Here is a 19,566-nt window from a genome sequence, read left to right as displayed (position 1 = left end):
CCTATTACAGCCTGACTGGTGAAACTAAAACAGAGACAGGAACAATCACCCACGAAATACAAAGCGAAACCCAGGCTACCTAAATACGGTTCCCAATCAGAGACAACGAGAATCACCTGACTCTGATTGAGAACCACCTCAGGCAGCCAAACCTATTAAACACACACCCCTAATCAGCTACAATCCCAAATACTACAAACCCCAATACGAAAATACAATACATAAACCCATGTCACACCCTGGCCTAACCAAATATATAACGAAAACACAAAATACAATGACCAAGGCGTGACATGCATATTGACTTGCACTATTTGTTTTATTTGTATTTATTTTAAATTTCTTGCTCATGACTTGTAAGGGTTTACAAGTTAAAATGTTATTTGTGAGTTCTACTTCTGACAATAACTAAGAAACATTAAAGTCTTGGGTTTGTTCAGGCATTCTTGAGTCTGAAGCAGAAATTACCCTTTTTAAACATGATTTGATTAATATCGTGATTATTATCGTTATCGAATGACAAAAAAATATATATATCATGATCATTTATTTGCCATATCGCCCAGCCCTAGTTCTACATGGAATTCAAAAGGGTTCTACCTGGCACCAAAAAGGGTTCTTCAAAGGGTTCTCCTATGAGGACAGGCGAATAATCCTCTTCGGTTCTAGCACCTTTTTTTTTTGTAAGAATATACAGCTGTTTTATTGGGCACATGCGAATAACATGTGATTTTGATTTGAATATGAGTATTTGAGAAGGGTTACGCTACTGCAATTTGGAGTATACCAATGCTTCCCTCTATTGGAGCATAGTAGTGTTCATGTCAAAGTGTTATGTTAATTTAATAGGGTGCAGTACATGGTGTTCCAGAATCCAGGAACTCCAAACCACTTTCACACCCTGTCCTTTTAGTGGACAACATTTCCCAATATAGGTGTGAGTTCTACAGAACAGCGGCCCATTCCACAATGACACAGTGAAAGGGACAGTCATTTTTCTCACCTACAAGTCCATATACTATTCTCCTGGCAAAAAAAACTGCCATCCAGACCCCTCTCCGCTGGCTGTCCCTATTGGACCACCAAGATGACCTCAACCTCTGAGATGGAATCTGCAGGATGGCGTGTGAACTGTGAATGGCATTGAAATACCAAGACATTTCTCCCTCTGTTAGTCACACCACACCGAGCACAATGTCAGCCCCACCCACTCTCTCCATCCATTCCCTGGTTCTCAATAGTGCTCAGAGCTTAACTCATCCGCAGGTTGTGGGTGGTGGGATACCATAGAAATAAACTTACTAGAACCGGCATCTCAATTGAAGTCAATGTACCATGATGGGTGGACCAGCGGCCACAAAGTAAAGCAGGAAGAGTAATTATATTATATTTCTATGTGCCATACTGTGCGCAGTTGAAACCCTCTACAGAATACGTGCACACAAACTGCACTGCAGTGGTCAGTCAATACAGATGTAGGAACTTTACTTTGAGAAAAGTGGACGCACCTTGCATTTTCACATAATATAATGTTCAATAATTTAGACTTTTTGTGGCTACTACTGTTGAATAATTAACAGATGTCCTGGGCCTCTGAAGCATCTTGGGTAGTTAAATTAAGAGAGGTTTCCATGCAGAGTCATTGTGCCCTTGGCAGATAGCTACGTAATGGGTTACAGCTGTTGCTTGGGGTCCTCATTCCAAACCTGGCCTCCCGACCATCCGCTACCCAGCAGTACCTAAAATGAAGGTCTGAAGCAAAAACAGCTCCCGAACATCTACTCTTCTCCTAAAATAGACTACAACCGCAAACTTTTATGTCTATTCTCCAAAAAAACAGCCTCCAAACAGAAGAAGGGATCCACAAGCATCTGCACAACCATAGACAATTCTCTTTATGTGGAATGTGGCTTCTTTTTTCTCTGTGCTCAAGGGTGGCAGGGCCCGAATCTCTGTTTCGAGAGTAATCTGGAGGGGCGCTGATAGACATGATTAAAAAGATCTTTGAAGATTAGAACATGCTGTGAGGAGAGGAGGATCTTTTGGAGTGTAGGAAGAACTCTCACAGAAATGAACTAACATGGGATGGAGATGGCGGGAGATTGGGAGATGAGATTACACAAGTCATCATGGTTCAAAGCATGGTGTTGTGATTGCTTTAGATTTAAAACCAAAGTGACTGTATGTACGTAGAATGACATACAAATATAGAACGATGTACGTGTGTAGAAGGAAGTATGTACACTGTAAAAAATGACCCTTTGGATCAACCCTAACATCTTTTACAAGTAAATTAGTTAGGTTTTCTCAATTGAAAAAAAGTACATTTGTTGAAACCAAATATATGATTCAATGTCAACCGTTATACACTGCTCAAAAAAATAAAGGGAACACTTAAACAACACAATGTAAATCCAAGTCAATCACACTTCTGTGAAATCGAACTGTCCACTTAGGAAGCAACACTGATTGACAATACATTTCACATGCTGTTGTGCAAATGGCATAGACGACATGTGGAAATTATAGGCATTTAGCAAGACACCCCCAATAAAGGAGTGGTTCTGCAGGTGGTAACCACAGACCACTTCTCAGTTCCTATGCTTCCTGGCTGATGTTTTGGTCATTTTTGAATGCTGCAGGTGCTTTCACTCTAGTGGTAGCATGAGACGGAGTCTACAACCCACACAAGTGGCTCAGGTAGTGCAGCTCATCCAGGATGGGACATCAATGCGAGCTGTGGCAAGAAGGTTTGCTGTGTCTGTCAGCGTAGTGTCCAGAGCATGGAGGCGCTACCAGGAGACAGGCCAGTACATCAGGAGACATGGAGGAGGCCGTAGGAGGGCAACAAACCCAGCAGCAGGACCGCTACCTCCGCCTTTGTGCAAGGAGGAGCAGGAGGAGCACTGCCAGAGCCCTGCAAAATGACCTCCAGCAGGCCACAAATGTGCATGTGTCTGCTAAAACGGTCTCCATGAGGGTAGTTTGAGGGCCCGACGTCCACAGGTGGGGGTTGTGCTTACAGCCCAACACCGTGTAGGATGTTTGGCATTTGCCAGAGAACACCAAGATTGGCAAATTCGCCACTGGCGCACTGTGCTCTTCACAGATGAAAGCAGGTTCACACTGAGCACTTGACAGACGTGACAGTCTGGAGACGCCATGGAGAACGTTCTGCTGCCTCATCCTCCAGCATGACCGGTTTGGCGGTGGGTCAGTCATGGTGTGGGGTGGCATTTCTTTGGGGGGCCGCACAGCCCTCCATGTGCTCGCCGGAGGTAGCCTGACTGCCATTAGGTACCGAGATGAGATCCTCAGACCCCTTGTGAGACCATATGCTGGTGCGGTTGGCCCTGGGTTCCTCCTAATGCAAGACAATGCTAGTCCTCATGTGGCTGGAGTGTGTCAGCAGTTCCTGCAAGAGGAAGACATTGATGCTATGGACTGGCCCGCCCGTTCCCCAGACCTGAATCCAATTGAGCACATCTGGGACATCATGTCTCGCTCCATCCACCAACGCCACGTTGCACCACAGACTGTCCAGGAGTTGGCGGATGCTTAAGTCCAGGTCTGGGAGGAGATCCCTCAGGAGACCATCCGCCACCTCATCAGGAGCATGCCCAGGCGTTGTAGGGAGGTCATACACACACGTGGAGGCCACACACACTACTGAGACTCATTTTGACTTGTTTTAAGGACATTACATCAAAGTTGGATCAGCCTGTAGTGTGGTTTTCCACTTTGATTTTGAGTGTCACTCCAAATCCAGACCTCCATGGGTTGATAAATTTGATTTCCATTGATAATTTTTGTGTGATTTTGTTGTCAGCACATTCAACTTTGTAAAGACAAAATGATTTAATAAGAATATTTCATTCATTCAGATCTAGGATGTGTCATTTTAGTGTTCCCTTTATTTTTTTGAGCAGTGTATTTGATTAATAAAAAACCTAGATTTCAAGTTGCAACCTATTTCTTTCAATACTCAACTTACTTTTCCCCTTTGGTTAAACCTAATAAATAACATAACTACTAATATACCACAACATTCTACCAAGTCGATTTTTCACTTCAGAATTAACTATCAGATTTTCTGCAATTGGGTTCCAAACAATTAAATACATTTCCCGGTAGTCATGATACTGTATTAAGTTGGTACCATAACTCAAACGCTTTCTTTAAATAATACTTTTTTTAACCAAATTGTGACCATTTCTTTAGTATCACAGTTCGTACACAGATATCATTTAAGATTTAGTGCTGGCAGTAAATATATAATCATTAAAAAAAAAAATACAGAACACACTACCTGGAATTGAATTCACTCGCAAGGGTGGCCAAAAATAACCAATTGAAAGCCACGCCCCACAACAGGCCACACACCCAACTCTTCTGATAGGCTGCCGCCGCTACATTGCACCCACTGCTATGCAATGAAAATGTCCATGAAGTACTGAAAGCAATTTATAAGCTTTCCGTCAATAAAAAATAACATAAACTGTCAAATTTGGCTAGAGCTGGCCGTCTGGCCAAACTGAGCAATCGGGGGAGAAGGGCTTTGGTCAGGTAGGTGACCAGGAACCCGATGGTCACTCTGACAGAGCTCTAGAATTCCTCTGTGGAGATGGGAGAACCTGAAGGACAACCATCTCTGCAGCACTCCACCAATCCAGAAGCCACTCCTCAGTAAAAGGCACAACAGCCCGTTTGGATTTTTCCAAAAGGCACTTAAAGACTCTCAGACCATAAGAAACAATATTCTCTGAGCTGATGAAACCAAGATTGAACTCTTTGGCCTGAATGTCAAGTGTCACGTCTGGAAACCTGACACCATCCCTACTGTGACACATCGTGCTGTGGTGATGTTTTTCAGAGGCAGAGACTAGGAGACTAGTCAGGATCGAGGTAAAGATGAACGGAGCAAAGTACAGAGTGCTCCTTGATGAAAACCTGCTCCATAGCGCTCCGGACCTCAGACTGGGGTGAAGATTCACCTTCCAACAGGACAATGAACCTAAGCACACAGCCAAGACAACGCAGGAGTGGCTTCGGGACAAGTCTCTGAATGTCCTTGGGTGGCCCAGCAAGAGCCCGGACTTGAACCCGATCGAACATCTTTGGAGAGACCTGAAAATAGCCATGCAGCAACGCTCCCCATCCAACCTGACAGAGCTTGAGGGGATCTGCAGAGAAGAATGGGAGAAACTCCCCAAATACAGGTGTGCCAAGCTTGTAGCGTCATACCGAAGTAGAATTGAGGCTGTAATCACTGCCAAAGGTGCTTCAACAAAGTACTAAGTAAAGGGTCTGAATACCTATGTATATGTGATATTTCAGTATAAATTAGCAACAAAAAAAGTACCTGTTTTTGCTTTGTCATTATGGAGTATTGTGTGTAGATTGATGAAACATTTAATAAATTTAGAAAAAGGCTGTAACGTAACAAAATGTAGAAAAAGTCAAGGGGTCTGAATACTTTCCGAAGGCACTGTAAGTCCTTTGTAACTCCCTACATCTAATTTAATTATATATTAAGAATGTATGTAATGCCCACTGATATATGTATCACATATATTCAGTCTGTGTGAGTTACTGGATGCTCTCATGCATACTATAGTTTGGTAAGTTATTGGTATTGGTTCACTGTTTCTTGTTGATCTATTTATAGAAAATAATGATGTTGAGATAGTTACATTCTGATACATGTGAGAAAATGTAATTACTCTTTAAGGGCAACCCAGAGGTTGATGAGATACCAAAAAATAAATAAATGTAAAGGCAAATAATCGATGAAAACCTTGGCAAATTCATAATGTATAATTGGGCAGGGGGGTTTCTCAAGAGGGAAAATATATACAATCACGGACTCCTATGAGATATCTAGATGGAATCCAATATGGAATATTGGCATATGAGAAACCTGGGCATGATAAACGGACCATGGTCTGAGTCCGACTGTCTCTCTAGTCTCTTGGTGGAGGGAAGGGGGTTAAAGGACATGGATGAACTCGGCCGCTTCCTCATCTGCACTGACAGGTCGGCTCCCCTAGGGGTCAACCAGAGGGAAGAGCCAATCACTGGCTTTGCTGCTGTAGCGTCTTTTCCGCCCTCTGGTCCTCGAAGGAGGGAGTGTGATTGTGTGCCTTACACTGATTGAGTCAAAGAAATGTAACTGGGGAGTGGGGTGGAGTAGATTGAATATCCAATCTGTAATGACCAGGCATGCAGCATGTGCCCACTGTTTTGAGCTACAGAGCTAAGCCAAGGCTGTTTCTGAATTTCACATCGCTTTCTCTCCCCTGGATAAATTAGTAAACTTATGTTGAAAGATGACCCGTCGGGGCTCAGAGGTCCTTATTAAAGCAACAGCCTCGGCAGCTTCCGACAGCAACGTTTTCATTTGCAACGGCATTTTATATAATAAGAATAATACATTGTATTTGTGCCTTTGAAGATACCTAGGGACACATACAGAGTAAAACATAAAATAGCCTAAATAAACACGACAATACTAAAAGCAAAGTGCATTACCACAAAGGCGCGCGGCACCCCAAAAATAGCAAGATCATTAATACATGGGGGAAAACAGCAACAACAGCAATAACAATGTCAAGCTCATGAAGGCAGTTCAAATCGAGAGGCTACTTGAAAGACCTCTGTGACCCGATTGGTAGAAAAAAAATAGAAAGAGCTAGACGGTTTAAAACGCTATAGGCTGAATGCTATTCTGAAAAGGTTGTTTTTGCCTGTGTCAGAGGATGGGGGTGTAGATGTGTAGCATGTCAGAGAGACAGGTGGGGCCCAAGCCATGCGAGGATTTGTAATGTACAGATTTTGAGTTTCAGAGAGTTCAGCTTATCCACGATTTTATTTATTTTAAACAGCTGATGCGTTGATGGTGGGGGGGGGGGGTTGAACATAGATTTGTGTGTCATCAGCTTAGCAGTGGAATTGGAGAGCATGTTGGGGGATGATTTGGCCAAGGGGTATATGTAGATAATGAATACTGTCGATATCGACACCTGGCTTCCCAGTTACCGCTCCAAAAACAAATCATAGAACCTAGATGAACTGTATGGTTAATCTTCTACAATATACAAGCAAAATGTATATTTCTATTCAATGACTTCAACTTTAAGACCTATACATTGACATAACATTACCATTATAATGTCCAATTGTCCAACACAATTATCAATTTCTCAAAATGATTGGCCATATTCCACACCATAGAATTATAATTAAATATTTTTTCTATTACCTAGAATTATAATTAAATATTTTTTCTATTACCTAGAATTATGATTGACATATTTTTCTATTAACATACAATATATTACATGAATATGAATGGTTGGTGCCTGGAGGTTGTGTGTGTGAAGAGCCTGAAGACAGAGAGAGTTGATTAAGATGGGTGTGCATGCCACTGCATGTAGAGATGAGTCAGTTTGGGCTGATTACTGTCCTCTTGGCTGGACAGGGTAACAGTGACAGGGGGTTACTCATCTGTGTGTGTGTGTGTGTGTGTGTGTGTGTGTGTGTGTGTGTGTGTGTGTGTGTGTGTGTGTGTGTGTGTGTGTGTGTGTGTGTGTGTGTGTGTCTTCATTATACATGGGGCTGGAGGATCATAGGGGGTTCTTGATTGTAAATAGTTGTCATTAGCATAGACAGGTTATGTAACTGATGGAGAAAGCAAACGTTCACAGCCAGGAGAGCATTGTGTGACATTTTCCATTGTGTGATTCACTGTAGGAAAAGCACTGGCACATCTGAGTTGCCTTTTTACAGGTGTGTGGAAATAATTTGATTATATCTCAGAAGAAAAGAAGGATCCACACACTGCTATAACCAGTACCACTTCGGTTTATCCATTGTGTGATTCACTGGAATCGGTTCTGGGTAGGTTGTGACAGATAATGGACCTCCGTTATTGGTTGCAGTGATAGAAGTATCAGTAGTGAATTATAGGGATTTTGACACTTCAGTTGCTCAACTTTGGGATTTGATTAAGCCATATGTACATGTTGCTAATACCCTGCAGGCATTTCCCAGTGTCTTATTCCAAATGCATAATATGAACCACTTGATCAGCTGTCAATGAAATCATATCTGATAGCGCAGTAATTATAGTGGAATATGTGGAGTGATGGAATGACTCATTTGCAGCAAATGCGTCATTTCAGCCCACCCCTAACACCCCTATACACACATAGTCACACTCACAACTCATAACTTGCCGTGATGTTGAGAAATATATGAGCGGAAAAGGTATTTTCTCCTTTAATTTCTCATTTGGTTGATATGTGATGTGTAAACATAGTGTGTCCAAGATGGCATAGCAGTCAGACGTCCTTTGTCCTCGTCTTGTCGTGTCCCGTGTATATATATATTAAAATCTTTATTCGCATATCTTTTATATATTTTCTTTTCCAAAAACTCAACTTCAAAACACTCTCCTGTAACCCGCCTCACCAATTAAAAAAATAAGTATTATTTACCTCAAATCTGAAATCCACAATAGAAGCTAGCCTGAAGCTAACCAGAAGCTAACCAGGAGCTAACCAGAAGCTAGCCAAAAGATAGCCAAAAGCTAGCCAGGAGCTAACCAGGAGCTAGCCAGAAGCTAGCCAGTTTACTGGATAACGTTAGTATTTAGCTAACCACGGTTGATGGTCATCCTCTATCCTTTAGCTCAAAAAGCTATCGGCAGTTTTGTACAACGCGACTCAGACCAGAATATACCGGACCTATTTTTCTCTCCATATCCACGGATTTCAACCGAAAGCTCTGAACATTTACACCTGATTCTCGCAACTAGCTAGCTGCTATCCGTTTGACTATTGGCTTACGTCCGTCCTGGAGCAAACTTCAAGTATTCCGTAGCTAGCCAGCTCAAGAGTTCCATCAACCACTCCTGGGCTAAAATCAACAATCCGGACCCGTTTTACTGCCGATGCGGAGCCCCACCGGGCCTTCATGACGGTACTACCGACGTTATCTGCACGAGGGAGTTATCCAACTGGCTCCTCCGTCGCGACGTTACCTGAATGGCCATCTGCGGCCCGCTAATCGTTAGCTGTCTTATCGGCTGCTATCTGAATAGGTCTCTCAGACAATTTTTCTTGGGTCACTATTACTATATCCATTTTGCCAATTGGATTGATCCCATCTACCACACGGACCCCCACTAATCTACTAACGGAAACGTGCGAAGTGGCTAAAAACAGAACACCGTCCTACGCTAGCTTGCTACCGATGGCCCGGCTAGCTGTCTGAATCGCCGTTACCCCAACCAACCTCACTACTAACTGGACCCGTGTGATCACTCGACTAAGCATGCCTCTCCTTAATGTCAATATGCCTTGTCCATTGCTGTTCTGGTTAGTGTTTATTGGCTTATTTCACTGTAGAGCCTCTAGCCCTGCTCCATTATACCTTATCCAACCTTTCAGTTCCACCACCCACACATGCGATGACATCACCAGGTTTCAATGATGTTTCTAGAGACCATATCTCTCTCATCATCACTCAATACCTAGGTTTACCTCCACTGTATTCACATCCTACCATACCTTTGTCTGTACATTATACCTTGAAGCTATTTTATCACCCCCAGAAAGCTCCTTTTACTCTCTGTTCTGGACGTTCTAAAAAAATTATTGTATTTTTATTTATTTTTTACCTTTTATTTTACTAGGCAAGTCAATTCTTATTTTCAATGACGGCCTAGGAACAGTAGGTTAACTGCCTGTTCAGGGGCAGAACGACAGATTTTGTACCTTGTCATGACCAATTCTCATAGCTTTTAGCCGTACCCTTATCCTACTCCTCCTCTGTTCCTCTGGTGATATAGAGGTGAATCCAGACCCTGCAGTGTCTAGTTCCACTCCTATTCCCGAGGCGCTCTCTTTTGATGACTTCTGTAACCGTAATAGCCTTGGTTTCATGCATGTTAACATTAGAAGCCTCCTCCCTAAGCTTGTTTTATTCACTGCATTAGCACACTCTGCCAAACCGGATGTTCGAGTCATGTCTGAATCCTGGCTTAGGAAGACCACCAAAAATTCTGAAATCTCCATTCCGAACTACAACATTTTCAGACAAGATAGAATGGTCAAAGGGGGCGGTGTTACAATCTACTGCAGAGATAGCCTGTAGAGTTCTGATCTACTATCCAGGTCTGTACCCAAACAATTTGAACTTCTACTTTTCAAAGTCCACCTCTCTAAAAGGAAGTCTCTCACTGTTGCCACCTGCTATAGACCACCCTCTGCCCCCAGCTGTGCTCTGGACACCATATTTGAACTGATTGCACCCCATCTATCTTCAGAGCTCGTGCTGCTAGGTGACCTGAACTGGAACATGCTTAACACCCCAGCCATCCTACAATCTAAGCTTGATGCCCTCAATCTCACACAAATTATCAATGAACCTACCAGGTACCACCCCAAATCCGTAAACACGAGCACCCTCATAGATATCATCCTAACCAACTTGCCCTCTAAATACACCTCTGCTGTTTTCAACCAAGATCTCAGCGATCACTGCCTCATTGCCTGCATCCGTAATGGGTCAGCGGTCAAACGACCTCCACTCATCACTTTCAAATGCTCCCTGAAACACTTCAGCGAGCAGGCCTTTCTAATCGACCTGGCTGGGGTATCCTGGAAGGGCATTGACCTCATCCCGTCAGTAGAGGACGCCTTCCTCACCATCTTAAATAAGCATGCCCCATTCAAGAAATTTAGAACCAGGAACAGGTATAGCCCCTGGCTCTCTCCAGACCTGACTGCCCTTAACCAACACAAAAACATCCTATGGCATTCTGCAACAGCCCCCGTGATATGCAACTTTTCAGGGAAGCTAGAAACCAATACACACAGGCAGTTAGAAAAGCCAAGGCTAGCTTTTTCAAGCAGAAATTTGCTTCCTGCAACACTTACTCAAAAAGGTTCTGGGACACTGTAAAGTCCTTGGAGAATAAGAACACCTCCTCCCAGCTGCCTTGGATAGGAAACACTGTCACTAACGATAAATCCACTATAATTGAGAATTTCAATAAGCATTTTTCTACAGCTGGCCATGCTTTCCACTTGGCTACCCATACCCCGGTCAACAGCACTGCACCCCCCACAGCAACTCGCCCAAGCCTTCCCAATTTCTCCTTCTCCCAAATCCAGGCAGCTGATGTTCTGAAAGAGCTGCAAAATCTGGACCCCTACAAATCAGCCGGGCTAGACAATCTGGATCCTTTCTTTCTAAAATTATCTGCCGAAATTGTTGCAACCCCTATTACTAGCCTGTTCAACCTCTCTTTCGTGTCGTCTGAGATTCCCAAAGATTGAAAAGCAGCTGCGGTCATCCCCCTCTTGAAAGGGGGGGGACACTCTTGACCCAAACTGGTACAGACCTATATCTATCCTACCCTGACTTTCTAAGGTCTTCGAAAGCCAAGTCAACAAACAGATTACCGACCATTTCGAATCCCAACATACCTTCTCCGCTATGCAATCTGGTTTCAGAGCTGGTCATGGGTGCACCTCAGCCACGCTCAAGATCCTAAACGATATCTTAATCGCCATCGATAAGAAACAATACTGTGCAGCCGTATTCATTGAACTGGCCAAGGCTTTCGACTCTGTCAATCACCACATCCTCATCGGCAGACTCGATAGCCTTGGTTTCTCAAATGATTGCCTCGCCTGGTTCACCAACTATTTCTCTGATAGAGTTCCGTGTGTCAAGTCGGAGGGCCTGTTGTCTGGGCCTCTGGCAGTATCTATGGGGGTGCCACAGGGTTCAATTCTTGGACAGACTCTCTTCTCTGTATACATCAATGATGTCGCTCTTGCTGCTGGTGAGTCTCTGATCCACCTCTACGCGGACGACACCATTCTGTATACTTCTGGCCCTTCTTTGGACCCCTCCAGACAAGCTTCAATGCCATACAACTCTCCTTCCGTGGCCTCTAATTGCTCTTAAATATAAGTAAAATTAAATGCATGCTCTTCAACCGATCGCTGCCTGCACCTGCCCGCCCGTCCATCATCACTACTCTGGACGGTTCTGTCTTAGAATATCTGGACAACTACAAATACCTAGGTGTCTGGTTAGACTGTAAACTCTCCTTCCAGACTCACATCCAACATCTCCAATCCTAAGTCAAATCTAGAATTGGCTTCCTATATGGCAACAAAGCCTCCTTCACTCATGCTGCCAAACATACCCTTGTAAAACTGACCATCCTACCGATCCTCGACTTCGGTGACGTCATTTACAAAATAGCCTCCAATACCCTACTCAATAAATTGGATGCAGTCTATCACAGTGCCATCCGTTTTGTCACCAATGCCCCATATACTACCCGCCACTGCGACCTGTACACTCTCGTTGGCTGGCCCTCGCTTCTTACTCGTCGCCAAACCCACTGGCTCCAGGTCATCTACAAGACCCTGCTAGGTAAAGCCCCACCTTATCTCACCTCGCTGGTCACCATAGCAGCACCCACCTGTTGCACGCGCTCCAGCAGGTATATCTCTCTGGTCACCCCAAAAACCAATTCATACTTTGGCCGCCTCGCCTTCCAGTTTACTGCTGCCAATGACTGGAACGAACTGCAAAAATCTCTGAAACTGGAAGCACTTATCTCCCTCACTAGCTTTAAGCACCAACTGTCAGAGCAGCTCACTGCACCTGTACATAGCCCATCTATAATTTAGCCCAAACAACTACCTCTTCCCCTACCGTATTTATTTATGTATTTTGCTCCCCCATTATTTCTCTCTACTTTGCACATTCTTCCACTGCAAATCTACCATTCCAATGTTTATTTTATTATTATTTAAAAAAAATTTTTTTATATTTTTTACTTGTTATATTGTATTTACTTTGCCACCATGGTCTTTTTTGCCTTTACCTCCCTTATCTCACCTCATTTGCTCACATTGTATATAGACTAATTTTTCTACTGTATTATTGACTGTATGTTTGTTTTACTCCATGTGTAACTCTGTGTTGTTGTTCGTTCCAAACTGCTTTGCTTTATCTTGGCCAGTTCGCAATTGTAAATGAGAACTTGTTCTCAACTTGACTACCTGGTTAAATAAAGGTGAAAAAAACAACAAAAAAACAAGCCCCGTCAGGGGCCTTCACTGTAGATTAAGTCTATACCATTTCAGTTGTTGGGAATTGCTATTTGCACAGTCATGTGATCTGTGAAGCATGCACTTGTACTTTAGCTTCAAAGAAAAATCCACTAAGCTTGTTTCTGTGGTATAATTCAAAAGTACAGTGCAGATAGGCTACATACAGTGCATTCTGAAATGATTCAAACTTTTTCCACATTTTGTTACATTACAGCCTTATTTTAAAATTGATTGAATTTCTTTTTTCTCTCATCAATCTACACACAATACCCCATAACGACAAAGCAAAAACAATGTTATTGTTGCTAATCAATAAAAATAAAAAAACTGAAATCACATTTAAATAAGTATTCAGACCCTTTACTCAGTACTTTGTTGAAGCACCTTTGGCAGCAATCACAGCCTTGAGTCTTCTTGTTTATGAAACTACAAGCTTGGCACACTTGTATTTAGGGAGTTTCTCCCATTCTCCTCTGCAGATCCTCTCAAGCTCTGTCAGGTTGGATGGGGAGTGTCGCTACATAGCTATTTTCAGGTCTCTCCAGAGATGTTTCATTGGGTTCAAGTCCGGGCTCTGGCTGGGCCACTCAAGGACATTCAAAGACTTGTCCCGAAGCCACTCCTGCGTTGTCTTGACTGTGTGCGTAGGGTCGTTGTCCTGAGTTCCTAAGCGCTCTGGAGCAGGTTTTCGTCAAGGATCTCTCTGTACTTTGCTCTGTTCATCTTTCCCTCGATCCTGACTAGTCTCTCAGTCCCTGCCGCTGAAAAACATCCCCACAGCATGATGCTGCCACCACCATGCTTCAACGTAGGGATGGTGCCAGGTTTCCTCCAGACGTGACGCTTAGCATTTAGGCCAAAGAGTTCAAACTTGGTTTCAACAGACCAGAGAATCTTGTTTCTCATGGACTGAGAGTCCTTTTGGTGCCTTTTGGCAAACTCTAAGCGGGCTGTCATGTGCCTTTTACTGAGGAGTGGCTTCCGTCTGGCCACTCTACCATAAAGCCCACAGTGGTTGTAGAGGGTGCAACAGATCAGCACCCCAGGAGTAAATGTCAGTTTGCTTTTCATAGCCGATCATTCAGAGTTAGAGACAGCAGGTGCGGTAGAGAGTCCAAAACAGCAGGTATGGGACAAGGTAGCACATCCAGTGAACAGGTCAGGGTTCCATAGCCCTGCCTGCGGTTGAAACAGTTGAAACTGGCGCAGCAGCATGATCAGGTGGACTGGGGACAGCAAGGAGTTATCAGGCCATGTAGTCCTGAGGCATGGTCCTAGGGCTCAGGTCCAATGAGAGAAAGGGATAGAGAGGGAGAAAAAGAGAGTGAATTAGAGGGAGCATACTTAAATTCACACAGGACACTGGATAAGACAGGAGAAATACTCCAGATATAACAGCATGACCCTAGCCCCCTGACACAAACTATTGCACCATAAATACTGGAGGCTGAGATGGTTTGCACATGCACATACAGTACATGCGTCATATGATATTACCCTTGAAGTGATAAGATATATTTGGGGGTTTTAAGTGGCTAAATTAAAGTATTATCCGGTAAAACCTGCTATCTAGAACCCAAAATGGTTCTTTGGCTGTCCCCATAGGATAACCCTTTTTGATTCCAGGTAGAACCCTTTTGGGTTCCATGTAAAACCCTTTCCACAGAGAGTTCTACACAGAACCCAAAATAGTTAAACCTGGAACCAAAAAGGGTTTTTGTTGGAATCCTTTTTTCTAAGAGTGTAGAAATCCAGTATAGAGAACCATATGCATATGATTACTGGACTTGTCACTCCTATCTGATAACCTAACACCGTGCACAACTTCTCACAGATCCCACTGAACTTAGACTACTGAAGGCAGTTTGCTTTCAAAATGTAACTGAAGCCTACAGTATTGTTTTCATAATTGCAGGGCTGCAATATTCCTCTTCATTGCTGTAATGCACACTCTGATGTGTTCATGGGGCTGCTTAAAATAGCTGCATAAAATAGGGAATTTCACATGTTCCCCCTTCAAAAGTGATTGTTTACTTGGGTATTAAGGCTCAGTTTAGAAAAGCCAAACAGAACGCATGAAGTTAGTCTGTGGTGCACTGGCAGGCTACCCTTGAAAACAATCTGTCTCAGTGACTGTCTCGCAATAATCCATGTAATGGGTAATCACGGTATACCACCATCCCTCTTGTTCTCTCTCTCTCTCTCTCTCTCTCTCTCTCATTCTCTCCCTACCTCCCTCTCTTTCTCTATCCATCTCTCAGGAATTGTGTCGCTAATCTCGCTGGCCTTCCTCTCCTATGACCGCTACAGCACCTTAACCGTGTACAACAAGCGGGCCCCCGACTACCGCAAGCCTCTGCTGGCTGTGGCGGGCTCCTGGCTCTACTCCCTGTTCTGGACAGTGCCCCCCCTGCTGGGGTGGAGTAGTTACGGCCTGGAGGGGGCCGGGACCAGCTGCTCGGTCACCTGGACATCCCAGACTCCCCAATCTCACTCCTACATCATCTGCCTGTTCATCTTCTGTCTGGGGCTGCCTGTGCTGGTCATGGTCTACTGCTACGGGAGGCTGCTCTACGCTGTCAAACAGGTGGGCTGTCCCACCTGTCCACATGGGTTCAAATGAAAAATGTCTTGAAATCAATCAAAACACACCATGCAATGTTTGCCTACACATATTCTGTTTATTCGCTATTCTTCACGCAAACTTCTTATTCTGAATAACTGTAATCATCTACCTGTGAAGAAGTGGTAGGTGTTTACAGTACCTAAAACCAACATGGATGGGTGCATTTGCACGTGTGTGTGTTTTCGTCAATAAAACATCAATAGAAATTAGGCTTGAGCAGAGGAGAGTCAAGTTTACTCATGCAAAGCCCCAGATCAGCATGTTGTGTCATTGGTCTGAACCTGCTGATAAACCACTGATAATTAGAAAGACTTGCAGTGTTAAAACTGTCAGTTATTGGGTAGAATGCTGAAGCACTGCCTAGTGATATCTCGCTCTTCCAGTCAGCGTTATCTGGTGTCTCCACCCTTCCGTGTTTAAGTAATAATTTGTTTGACATACATTAATATAGTGAACCCAGCCAGCCAGCCCTGCAAAGTCAATGTATTGCTGATTACTAGCACGGTCACCACTGAATTATAGAGGACTAAGCACCGCGAGTAAGTAGCTTTGCACAAGCGAGCCAAAACAGCTCTCCTTCTTCTGTAGCACGAGGCAGCTTGATGTACATCTCCCTGACAGGATGCTAGTCTATCGCAGGGCCTTGCCTCCAATGATCTCCTTCATGCTGAGTGCCAAGCAGAGATACACCGGGTCCCATTTTTACTGTCTTTGGAACGACTCAGCCGGGGATCAAACTCTCAACCTCCCAATCTCAGGGCAGACACTCTAACCACAAGAACACTGAGTTGGTAGCAGCTACCATCCATTGTTAGGCTACCATTCAAGTGTCTAATTGCACATACTACCACAGTGGTAATCCTGCAGTTTAACTGCCAAATCACACTTGCATGTTCACAGTCATGTATTTATAGAACAGCTAATGGGCTATCTGCCCACAATATGAATAACATAATGCTGCAGCTATATACAGTGGGGCAAAAAGGTATTTAGTCAGCCACCAATTGTGCAAGTTCTCCCACTTAAAAAGATGAGAGAGGCCTGTAATTTTCATCATTGGTACACTTCAACTATGACAGACAAAATGAGAAGAAGAAAAAAAATCCAGAAAATCACATTGTAGGATTTTGAATGAATTTATTTGCAAATTATGGTGGAAAATAAGTATTTGGTCTATAACAAAAGTTTATCTCAATACAATGACAGAAGTCAAACGTTTTCTGTAAGTCTTCACAAGGTTTTCACACACTGTTGCTGGTATTTTGGCCCATTCCTCCATGCAGATCTCCTCTAGAGCAGTGATGTTTTGGGGCTGTTGCTGGGCAACACGGACTTTCAACTCCCTCCAAAGATTTTCTATGGGGTTGAGATCTGGAGACTGGCTAGGCCACTCCAGGACCTTGAAATGCTTCTTACGAAGCCACTCCTTTGTTGCCCGGGCGGTGTGTTTGGGATCATTGTCATGCTGAAAGACCCAGCCACGTTTCATCTTCAATGCCCTTGCTGATGGAAGGAGGTTTTCACTCAAAATCTCATGATACATGGCCCCATTCATTCTTTCCTTTACACGGATCAGTCGCCCTGGTCCCTTTGCAGAAAAACAGCCCCAAAGCATGATGTTTCCACCCCCATGCTTCACAGTAGGTATGGTGTTCTTTGGATGCAACTCAGCATTCTTTGTCCTCCAAACACGACGAGTTGAGTTTTACCAAAATGTTCTATTTTGGTTTCATCTGACCATATGCCATTCTCCCAATCTTCTTCAGGATCATCCAAATGCTCTCTAGCAAACTTCAGACGGGCCTGGACATGTACTGGCTTAAGCAGGGGGACACGTCTGGCACTGCAGGTTTTGAGTCCCTGGCGGCGTAGTGTGTTACTGATGGTAGGCTTCGTTACTTTGGTCCCAGCTCTCTGCAGGTCATTCACTAGGTCTCCCCGTGTGGTTCTGGGATTTTTTTTGCTCACCGTTCTTGTGATCATTTTGAACCCACGGGGTGAGATCTTGCATGGAGCCCCAGATCGAGGGAGGTTATCAGTGGTCTTGTATGTCTTCCATTTCCTAATAATTGCTCCCACAGTTGATTTCTTCAAACCAAGCTGCTTACCTATTGCATATTCAGTCTTCCCAGCCTGGTGCAGGTCGACAATTTTGTTTCTGGTGTCCTATGACAGCTCTTTGGTCTTGGCCATAGTGGAGTTTGGAGTGTGTGGACAGGTGTCTTTTATACTGATAACAAGTTCAAACAGGTGCCATTAATACAGGTAACGAGTGGAGGACAGAGGAGCCTCTTAAAGAAGTTACAGGTCTGTGAGAGACAAATCGTGCTTGTTTGTAGGTGACCAAATACTTATTTTCCACCGTAATTTGCAAATAATTTCATTAAAAATCCTACAATGTGATTTTCTGGATTTTTCTTCCGCATTTTGTCTATCATAGTTTAAGTGTACCTATGATGACAATTACAGGCCTCTCTCATCTTTTTAAGTGGGAGAACTTGCACAATTGGTGGCTGACTAAATACTTTTTTGCCCCACTGTATGTATATATAGACACCTAATATGCACTCAGTACTACTCCTTCATATGGACTTCCTGTAGAAAGATGCCCTGTCTTCAGTGGTCTGTAGACTGAGATGCATGGAAAGGAAGTTGGTGGTTACAGATTGGTAGGGTTGAGAGAAGAGTGTGCGCAAAGAGAGAAACTGAGCACTACTTTTACATGATTAAGACAGTGTTCATTGGACAGATGGAGTATCCTTTAAAAAAAAAATAACACTTGGTTCCCTTTCTTCCACTGCAATTAAGACTGATATCCTATTAAGAAAGCATCTTGTGACTAGATAATTAGGCAGTTGCCTAGTGTGACTTTTTTTCTCAGCTGGGATGGATCTTATGGCTACAGGTGTTTCAGAATACTCAGATCAGACAGGTCTGGCCTGGTAATGAGATTAAGTGTTTCGACTTGCGTGACTAAAGCGTAGCCCTGTTAGAATAGTTTTTAAAAAGCGCTCTGCCTTCCTGGAAGTTCAAGCAATAACTGATGTGACATGACAGGATAAGTAAAAGGTAGTGAACTGGAAACCCTGCTTCACTCATCCAGTCCTGTCAGGTCACTTAGCCTTTTTTTTAAAGTCAATTAGGGAAGGAAGTTTTTTATTAAAATAATTGAAACAGTGATTATCCCATTACAAGGAAGGATGATTTTTTAAAAGTGTAGGTGAAGTATGACACCGAGCAACCTATGTCGAGGGAAAGGAGGCTTTTATATAAAATACAAATGTAAACATTGATTAGCCTAAGCAGTGAAGGAAGGAAATTACATTTCTCTTAAGTATTGTAACAAGACCTTGTATGTCCTTCTCCATCCTCCTATGTGATTGGCCTCTCAGGACATACATTTATGCACAACTTTATGTATGATCATTTCCTCGCAGGTGGGGCGGATCCGTAAGTCGGCGGCGCGGCGGAGAGAGTTCCACATCCTGTTCATGGTGATCACCACGGTGGTGTGTTACCTGCTGTGCTGGATGCCCTACGGCGTGATCGCCATGATGGCCACCTTTGGACACCCGGGCCTCATCACCCCCATCTTGACCGTGGTGCCCTCCATCATGGCTAAGAGTAGCACCGTCATCAACCCCCTCATCTATATACTCATGAACAAACAGGTGAGCAGAACCTAAACCAAAACTGTGTCCTCTACTCACCTCCTCTCCTTCGTTACGTTGATGTGAAAGATGTGAACAGATGAAAGCCAATGAGGAGCTTCCACCATTATTTCTTCCACTGGTC

At 43.7% G+C, this 19,566-nt stretch overlaps 1 protein-coding gene across 1 annotated transcript in view; it reads left to right on the top strand.

Moving 5' to 3' along the window:
- Positions 1–19,566, top strand: part of LOC135543509 (pinopsin-like) — a 30,359-nt gene that overhangs the window by 7,696 nt on the left and 3,097 nt on the right. The window contains exons 2-3 of the mRNA XM_064970825.1: positions 15,407–15,732; positions 19,209–19,442. Of these exons, the coding sequence (XP_064826897.1) occupies positions 15,407–15,732; positions 19,209–19,442 (560 nt within the window). The remainder of the gene's footprint in view (positions 1–15,406; positions 15,733–19,208; positions 19,443–19,566) is intronic.

This window comes from Oncorhynchus masou, chromosome 7, assembly GCF_036934945.1.
Source record: "Oncorhynchus masou masou isolate Uvic2021 chromosome 7, UVic_Omas_1.1, whole genome shotgun sequence".
NCBI classification, from domain to species: domain Eukaryota; kingdom Metazoa; phylum Chordata; class Actinopteri; order Salmoniformes; family Salmonidae; genus Oncorhynchus; species Oncorhynchus masou.
This window is presented reverse-complemented; position numbering and strand designations above follow the sequence as displayed.